The sequence below is a fragment of the Papaver somniferum genome, chromosome 5 (genome assembly GCF_003573695.1).
Source record: "Papaver somniferum cultivar HN1 chromosome 5, ASM357369v1, whole genome shotgun sequence".
Taxonomy (NCBI): Eukaryota; Viridiplantae; Streptophyta; class Magnoliopsida; order Ranunculales; family Papaveraceae; genus Papaver; species Papaver somniferum.
In genome coordinates, this window is record NC_039362.1 from 144,404,410 (window position 1) to 144,414,460 (window position 10,051).

At 37.8% G+C, this 10,051-nt stretch overlaps 1 protein-coding gene across 1 annotated transcript; it reads left to right on the forward strand.

Moving 5' to 3' along the window:
* Positions 1 to 1,653: 1,653 nt before the first annotated feature.
* On the forward strand, positions 1,654 to 3,749 carry LOC113283052 (uncharacterized acetyltransferase At3g50280-like). Its single transcript, XM_026532199.1, has 2 exons — positions 1,654 to 3,116; positions 3,272 to 3,749. Exon 1 carries the CDS (start codon positions 1,712 to 1,714, stop codon positions 3,098 to 3,100), a length of 1,389 nt encoding a protein of 462 aa, XP_026387984.1. The 5' UTR covers positions 1,654 to 1,711; the 3' UTR covers positions 3,101 to 3,116; positions 3,272 to 3,749.
* The last annotated feature ends 6,302 nt before the right edge of the window (positions 3,750 to 10,051 follow it).

Below are 10,051 nucleotides of genomic sequence, written 5' to 3' on the forward strand. Positions count from 1 at the left end.
GTTGTGCTAATTTCGTGTTTATGCAGCTGCTGACCTTGGCCAAAAGCCCATTTGGGACCCAGATTTTTTTAGGGCTCATTGTTATTTTTGAGCAACTCTGACTAGCGGCATTACATTTGCTTGATTTTAGGGCTCATTGTTATTTTTGAGCAACTCTGACCAGATGCATTACATTTGCTTGAACAAGCAATTGACGGAATGAATTTAGCTGTTTTGGTAGTTGATATAACTTGTTGTGTTACCATTTCGGGGGATTCGTCCTAAACTTGTTTTCCATTAGGATTTTAGTTTTTTATTGTAAACGAATGAACAAAACATTCCATTATTTGTACAGCCTTAAAGCAGACTGAAAATCATGTGGCTGAAATTCTATTTTGTTTCCGTCGGTGCCCCCAAAATAACATTCTTGGCCAAGCTATGAACCCTTTCCATATATGGTGCTTAACTGCTTATATATTACGAAGGAAATAAATTTTTTCTGTTCCAGACGCGAATTTTGTTTTGCATCTCTTTTCAATGGTGCTATTCGAGTCTTGGGTGGAAGGCACAGTTTTTAAGCCCTTCTCAAGTGGTAGTACTGGTACCTTCCCCACAGATGTGAAACTGACTGGAGAAGATGAGGAGAGGCGCTGTAGGAAAAACCAGGCAAGAATAGCTCAGGAGTTAAAGAGAAGAACTGCCAGGAGATTGTTGGGCGTAGGTCTGTTTAATACAGCAAATACTTCTGACGAAAATGCAAAGGAAGAAATAAACTCCACGTTTTCTTGTTCTGGTGATGCATGAACAACAGTGGGTTAGGAAGTTAACTGGCCTCGCAATCCTTCCCAAGGTCGGAGGAGATAAAACCATTCTTGGTACCCTTGAAGCACATTTAAACGGGTTCACATACACTGCCGCAGGTATTTATTTGGTTTTAATGCATAAAAACGTACAAGAGTATCTTTGGCGACTTGGGGACAAGATGTTGCCGCCTCTCTTGCAATTCCGCTTGAAGAACCCCATCATGGTGGCGATATCCAATTCTTTTTGGTGCCAACCCCTTCGGGGCATATGAGATCTGATGTGCATTTAGATGACATTGAGAACCACAAGAAAAATCGGGATAACAGCCGTAACGGAGATCTAAAGAATTTTGTCTACAAAGCTAGAGAAGTTCAGGGGACTTGCGGGAGATTACCGTATCAGCCTATAGATTTTCAGGCGTTAGAGGAGTGCGAATTTTATGGTGCTTTTCCCACGGGTGCATCAGCCATCTTTTTGGTGACAAAATTAATTTCCCTTGTTGTGCTTGAAGAGACACCTTTCGTTGTGATCCCATTAATACCAGACATTGAGATTGTTAACCTGGCGCAGCTTGGCCCTGAAAATTTTGATATGACAGTCGTGTTCAAGGACTTCAAGCGTGATGTGCTTGAAATTCGCTCAATTCCCTTGGAATTTCTCACCAGCATAAAACCTCGACTGAACTCAGGTTCTCCGACTTGAAAAATACAAAACTATTTATTTTTAAAATTTAAGTTTTCTAGAATATTCATTTTCTTAAAGATAAATAAATACCGCTCTTCGAGATATGTGAAACTCAGTTACGTAGTATATATTTTTTTTTTTTTGATAAGACACGGAAAACAAGGAATCGTGATAGGCTGTTGTCTGTATCCTCTAGTGTCTCAAAGTAGAGCTTGGTCGGTCCAAGAGTTATCCAGTAGTGATAATGGAAAGCCAAGAAGATGAGGTTCACCATATCTCAACTAGTATAATCAGACCTGAACCTACTATTACTCATTCAAGGATCGACTTAACTACATGGGATCTCCGTCTTCTCATACCTGGATACATTCAAAGAGGTCTTCTCTTTACTAAACCCAAATCACAAGATTCTGAAACGATCATTTCTAACCTTAAGACCTCTCTTTCACAAACATTAGATCACTTCTTTCCTCTTGCCGGACGTCTTGCTATCGAAAAACATGACGATGATGATGGATCCACATCTGTCTACATCAACTGCAACTCTACCGGGGCAGAGTTCATTCACGCAGTTGCTCAACACATAACTGTAGCTGACATACTAGAACCGATTTACGTTCCTAGTGTGGTTGAATCTTCATTCTTCTCCCTAAATGGAGTCATGAACTATGACGGTTTGGTTAAACCGTTGCTGTCAGTCCAAGTAACAGAACTGAATGATGGTATCTTTGTTGGATGCAGCGTTAATCATGCCGTGTGTGATGGAACATCATTTTGGCATTTCATGAATTCATGGTCTGAGATATCTAGATCTGCAGTTGGAGGTAAATCATCGATTCGTACCATCTCGCGTCTGCCGGTTCTTGAGAGGTGTTTCCTTAAGGATGCAGATCGCCCCATTCGCTTACCTTTTTCTATTGACGATGATTGTTTCCGAAAAAGACATGTTTTTAATACTATCAAGTCTGAATATGAAGTGAGGTTCTACTATTTCAGACGAGAAACTGTAGAAATGCTTAAAGCAAAAGCCAATGCGGATTTTGGTCCGACAAATGGCTGTCGCATCTCTTCTCTGCAAGCTTTACTCGGTCACTTATGGGTAGCAGTAACGCGTGCTAGGCGTTTGGATCCAAACGGAGAGACTAATTACTCTGTAGTGGTTGGTAATAGGACTAGATTGGTGCCGCCACTGCCTAAAGAGTATTTTGGTAACTCACTGCAGTTCTGCGTTGCGACTGCTAAGGTGGGTGAGTTGCTGGAAAAAGGACATGGTTGGGGAGCATTGTTGCTTAACCGAGTAATTATGTCCCCTGACGATGCAGCAATTCGACGTTCTTGGGACTCATGGGTGCAGAAACCTGTTTTTCCAGAAAGATCAGCACTATTTCAAGGTAGTACATTGCTTACTGGGGGATCTCCAAGATTCGACATGTATGGTAACGATTTTGGTTGGGGGAAACCCATGGCAGTGCGAAGTGGGATCGCTAACAAGTCCGATGGAAAGATTTCTGTGATTCCTGGGTTGGTTCAAGGGAGCTTATGTGTGGAAGCTTGTCTTTCTCCTGAGACATTGATGGCTATGGAGAATGACACAGAGTTCGCCAATACTGTATCTCCAGCTAATTATCTGTGACTGGACAATATGTCATGTAAGTTGAGATCTTACTAGTCATTTCTAGCACCTCCAATATGCATTGTTTTTTCTCTTATTATGAAAGCTGTTGCTGTGCTTGAACAAGCGATCGATGGAATTTTAAGCTGTTTTGTAAGCTAATATTTTAAGCTGTCTTGTGCTATGGTTCAGCCGAGCGAATTCCATTATTTGGCCAAGCGGGCTGTCGAACATTCTTAAAGTAGCCCAATTTCTAAATGTGGCCCTTTCCGTGTAGTATATATAGGAAACTCCTCTTAGCTTCCACGGTCTCTTCCAAGTTGTAAATTCTAACCCTCGACGAGACGCATAAAATCGGAATTTTATATCTGTTCCAGACGCAGATCGATTTTGTTTTGCATTTCTTTTCAATGGTGTTATTCGAATCCCGCGAGGAAGGTGCAAATTTTATGCCCATCTCAAGTGAAACCTTCACCTTCCCGATGTGTGCAAAATTAACCGAAGAAGATGAGGAGGAGCGCCGTACAAAAAGTCAGGCAAGAATCGCTCTCGAGTTAACGAGAAGAACTGCCAGGAGATTGTTGGATGCTGGTCGGTCTAGCAGATACTTCTGACGAGGAAAACATAAACCGCCGCATGACTTCTTGTTTTTCTTCTTCTATTTCCTGGGAGCCGGTGATTGATGTAGTTTTTTAAGTAGTAAATAAAGTTCGTTCAATTCGGACTTGTGTAAACTCAATTTCAGACTTAATAATAAAAAACAATAAAAATAAAGAAAATATATACACAAGGTTTGTCACAATGTCGAGAGATTACTGAGACTCAGGATTCCACCAAACCTCATACCATGTGGTTCAAAAATCAATTCTTAGACAATTATAGCTCTTGTTTATTGACTCTAATTCTTTGCCAGGGTAGATTTTAAAAAGATTAACTGTAAATCACTAGCATGATGCATCAAAAGCACTTAGACCAAGCATACATCATCATACGACTTCACAACTAATTAAGAAAAATCATAAAACGATTAAATTAATGCAAAAAGTCATAAAAAGAATTAAATATAATTACCACACATATGAAATATGGCTTCCTCCGTCATCCCAGTGTTGGGGTTTAGCTCCTCATATCAATCATGATCTCAAAAGATGATTAAAAGAGTGAAAAGTAATAACACAGAATTGTTGTTGCAAAACAGCTGTTACAATGGAACTGTTACAGAAAAACTGTTGCTTTGTAACTGATTTTAAGACTGCCCTGAAATAAGACTGCCTTGAACGGCTTATGTTCTTCAGCTGTTAAACAGCGACAGTTTTCTGCGACTGTCTATCGAAGGCCAATGTTCTTCAGCTGTTCTTCCTCCTCAACAGCAGCAGCAGCAGAAACAGAGTTTGGTAAAGCTCTGATTTCTTCTTCTCTGGCTCTCCTTAGGTTCCCAAACTCTCGACACCTCTTCTATATGACCCAAGACATCTATTTATATCAAAATACCGATTAAATCTCTCCCAAATCTTCCAAAATCTCTTTCCTTCTCTTCACGACCAAGTTGCGACAATTTCTTGTTTTAGGATTTCTACGCGTTTCTGAGCTTTCCTTTTTATTCTAAACTCTTCCTTAGATAGATACAAATTTTTGGGAAGGTTTACATCGTTTTAATCTCTCTAAAATTCCCTAAAACAGGTCACACACGTGACTTTTCAAATTTTCTTATTGTGAGAAAAATACGTCGATTGAGCCCAATCTAATCGATTTAAACACCCATATCAGATTCCTAGACCCATAAGGAGTCTATCCTATGAAAAATGTTGAAGATGGTTGCCCCTTATCCAGAGTAGGGGTGCGATTAGCAGATGCCTGGAAATGGGATGCCCCTTAGTAATTAGGTTACCCCTTATCCAAAGTGAGGGTCCGAATAGCAAATGTCCTCCCGTGAACGCAAAAAACACTTTTCGAGCCAATTTCGCCGCAAAATCTTATTTTTCCAAAAACACCTACAAAGACATAAAAAGCCAAAATAAATACAAAATCGAGCACTAACAATATATACAATTGAGATTATATCAGACACAAAAATGTGTCTATCAAATACCCCCAAACCTATTATTTTCTAGTCCTCGAGCAAAAATAAAATAGAAATAAAATCCTAACTCACTGTCGCAGGCATCGTCGATTGCATTTAGCGTATGCAATAAGCCTTTAAACCCCTAGGTGTCCCTAGTGGCGGAGTGTTGTCTCCGGAGGGCTTACCAGAGGTATACCCACAAAACCTTTATACTCCAGACCCTAGCTATCTACACAGAACCTTGGAAGGCACTAAAGAATCTCCTTGGTTGGCATACTTATTAACTACAGGAGGAAGTACCCTGATGCGAAATTCCAATTGTTGTACACGAGTTTGCACTCAAGCATACTAAAATTTATATGAAGTGACATAGCTCTACTCAGATAGTTGCACTATGGACATCAATATCCGGATTTGAAACTAATCACATGGATAGATCAAGAAGATGGATATAGAAAAACATATATGGTTTTGATGTTTACTAGGTGAACGGTGTTTCTCATATCTGTCTGAAGGCCTCCGCAAAAATGAACCTATCCTAATGGACTGAGATACTAGTCTGACTAATATCAACACACTGGCATATACAAGGGAACCAGTGATTGATAATCCTAACTCTAGGTCAACACAACTGGCATATACAAGGGTTTCAGTGGTCGACTTTATTGAATTTATTCCAGTTGGTCTGATGGTCTGGTCTCTTCTTTTTTTTCAACTCTTTTTTTTTTCTTTCTTTTTCAACTTTTTTTTTTTTTTTGTATCTCAATCACTCTAATTCACCCTAGCATTGGTAACAACTTGAACCGTGAGCCCCACCTAATCAATAGAGAAACATAGTTTAAAAACAAAAAAAAATAAAAACAGAAGTGAAAAGGACTCAACGAGATATGATGAAACTATCATGTTATTTCTAACACCTGAGCTCTGTGCTTTTATGAATAGACTCTTTAGATGTTGCCATCTAGTCAGATTGGTTCCTCAACTCCTACAACCAAAATGCTTCCATCCACTTAGATTTGTTAGTGTCATACTTAATACGGATAACTTTCTAGGCTCTGGAGTTTAATTGTGCAACTAAAAAGTTTCTCCTATACCCCCAAACTTAAATCTAACATTGTCCTCAATGTTCTAAAGATCAAATTAAAAGCATGAACTAGGAGAGACTGTTACCATTTGAAGCAAAAGAGATAAGGAAATATATTACCGTGTTGCATGAGAATGGGTTACCTCCCAAGAAGTGCTAAGTTTAATGTCTTCAGCCAGACTAAGAAGGATTAGTCACCTCATAAAATCATAAAGTAATAGACGAAATATCTGTGGGTCATCAAAACCAAATAGAGCTATCACAAGTAAAAGGAATCTGCAACATGCCAAGAAAATGAACAAATAAAGCAAACCCTTATCTAGTTTCCTGTTTAAGATAGCTACATTTAGTTGTGGTTCCGGTTCAGGATCTATAACTGGGTCCAAATAAAATATTTTTATGGGTTGCATTTCCTCATAGGTTAGATCCAAATGTTCAGGCTCTAGAGTCTGGAAAAACTCAAATAAAAACTTAGAATCACATAATAATAACCTGAATAATTGAGGATCCTCTAAGTCAATCAGATTTGACTTACACATCTGACCACAATGAGAGTGGTGATCTTCCTTAAACAAGTATGTCGACTCTAATCTCCTAAAGTAATTAGGTTTAGTCTCAAAACTTAATATTTGACACATTTGAAAATCAAACATTCCCACATTTGGAAGAAAAATATTTGGTGGGAAAACAAAGTCAATCTGAGTATCATAGCTTGGGTAAACCACATCAACCAGAGGATGGGTTTCTAATAACTGAAATTTCTTGTAGACATCACTAGGTTCAGGAAAACGTGTATGAAGATAATCTTGTAAAATGGTTGAGGCACATATGTCAAGTCCCAAGTGAGGGATCTTTCTAAGAATTAAATCACATGGAGAATGATGATCACCCCCAAACCTAGAGTTTTCAGTGTCTCTAGAAAGACTAGTCACAACTTCCCTAATTTCAAGGTCATCTAATTCATGAAAATGGTCAATTGATTCTTATAAGTCGGGTACATCCTCACTCATCTCGACGAGTTCATTTTCTTTTTCTAAGTCTATTGTTTCTAAATCGCTAGACTCAAAATATACTCGTTCCTCTAAACCATTATTAGCTTCGTAATCAAAAGGAAATACTACATCATCTAAAATGGGGGTATCTCTAGTCAAATCCTCGTCCTTTTGAATAGGTGAATAATTATTAAAATTATATGGATTTGAACTAGAAATAATATTATTATTAAGCTCAGTTGGAGTAGCAAATTCCTGATCACTATGCCTATTTATTTCAAATTCTTCATCAACACTATCCTCATCATAATCATTATAATAACATGAAAATGGTTGAACCTCATCTAAACAAGTAGTGTAACCAATTTTATCCTCGTCATCCTGTTTATGCAAATAACTATCCTCAATTTCAAGGGTATTATTGGAGACACTATATTAAAAATTAAGATTATTTCGAGCAATTCTTTCGTTCGTCTCAGCTATCAGCTTGAGGGATTCCTCTAAAGAAAGTGTTCTTTCGTCATAAACTAAGTTATTCATCTCAGCTATCCTACGTGTCGACTCTTCTAATTTCCCGAGAGACTCTTCTAAAGGAGAAATATAAGAATTTTGCTCATATGATCAGTACTTATGTGGATAGTAATTGGGCTCACCATGGTATGGACCATAATCTTCAAAAGGCTGATGTTCCCAACCACTATTTACACTATGGTCAAAGTAGTAACATCCATTTTGAAACTCAGTCGGATATTCGTTGTATTGGCTATTGTAATACCAGTTCGACATTCTACTGCAAGGGTGTGAGTTGTCACACAAAATAAAACCCACTGACAGGGGATTCGTGGGTGGATAGTCTTACCTCCCGTACCAGACGGGCGATGAACCGTTGAAGTCGACTCAGGCCACCGACTCCTATGTCAGTGTACGAACCCGAGGGGCCGAGACAGTATCATAACTGTCGTCCTTCCCTGCAAACAGTTTATATTTAATTTTAACCCTTCCTTAGGGTTTAAAAATAAAAATGTCCAAGTCCAAAAATATAAGTGTCCAAAAAGTAAAAGAAAAATTACAAAAATAAAACCCTATTTACAGTTTCTAAAAATAAAAAAAATAACTATATACAAAATCTTCTTCTTCACTCCTTTCAGATTCCTCTTATCTTTCCTTCTGTGGCGATGCTTTCCTTTTATGGTACTTTTCTTTCCTTGTAGTTTCGCTCCAAATCTGAAAATAATCGAAAAATACCAAAACGCGTAAAAAAGAACAAAAAAAATAAATAATAATAATAATAAAAATAAAAATAAACCTAAAAAAAATCTAAATACAAATCCGCGTCGGCGGCGCCAAAAATTGATGTAGTTTTTTAAGTGGTAAATAAAGTTCGTTCAACTCGGACTTGTGTAGACTCAATTTCAGACTTAATAATAGAAGACAATAAAAATAAAGAAAATATATACACAAGGTTTGTCACAATGTCGAGAGATTACTGAGACTCAGGATTCCACCAAACCTCATACCATGTGGTTCAAAAATCAATTCTTAGACAATTATAGCTCTTGTTTATTGACTCTAATTCTTTGTCAGGGTAGATTTTAAAAAGATTAACTGTAAATCACTAGCATGATGCATCAAAAGCACTTAGACCAAGCATACATCATCATACAACTTCACAACTAATTAAGAAAAATCATAAAACGATTAAATTAATGCAAAAAGTCATAAAATGAATTAAATATAATTAGCACACGTATGAAATATGGATTCCTCCGTCATCCCAGTGTTGGGGTTTATCTCCTCATATCAATCATGATCTCAAAATATGTGTTTGTTGCTCAAAAGATGATTATAAGAGTGAAAAGTAATAACACATACTGTTTGCAACAGTGTATTGGTGTTGCAAAACAGCTGTTACAATGGAAATGTTACAGAAAAACTGTTGCTTTGTAACTGATTTTAAGACTGCGCTGAAATAAGACGTCCCTGAACACCTTATGTTCTTCAGCCGTTAAACAGCGACAGTTTTCTGCGACTGTCAAACGAGGGTCAATGTTCTTCAGTTGTTCTTCTTCTTCAACAGCAGCAGCAGAAACAGAGTTTGGTAAAGCTCTGATTTCTTCTTCTCTGACTCTCCTTAGGTTCCCAAACTCTCGACACCTCTTTTATATGACCCAAGACATCTATTTATATCAAAAATACCGATTAAATCTCTCCCAAATCTTCCAAGATCTCTTTCCTTCTCTTCAAGGCCAAGTTGTGACAATTTCTTGTTTTAGGATTTCTACGCGTTTCTGAGCTTTCCTTTTTATTTTAAACTCTTCCTTAGATAGATACAAATCTTTGGGAAGGTTTACAGCGTTTCAATCTCTCTAAAATTCCCTAAAACAGGTCACACACGTGACTTTCCATATCTTCTTATTGTGAGAAAAATCCGTCGATTGAGCCCAATCAAATCGATTTAAACACCCATATCAGATTGCTAGACCCATAAGGAGTCTATCCTATGAAAATCATAGGTTTAATCGACCTCAAACTCCTCCAAATCACGATTTCCAAAACTGCTCTTTAACTACACTTTTTTCCCGCCAAAATCCTTTTTTTTTAATGTTGAAGATGGTTGCCCCTTATCCAGAGTAGGGGTGCGATTAGCAGATGCCTGGAAATGGGATTCCCCTTAGTAATTAGGTTACCCCTTATCCAAAGTGAGGGTCCGAATAGCAAATGTCCTCCCATGAACGCAAAAAACACTTTTCGAGCCAATTTCGCCGCAAAATCTTATTTTTCCAAAAACACCTATAAAGACATAAAAAACCAAAATAAATACAAAATCGAGCACT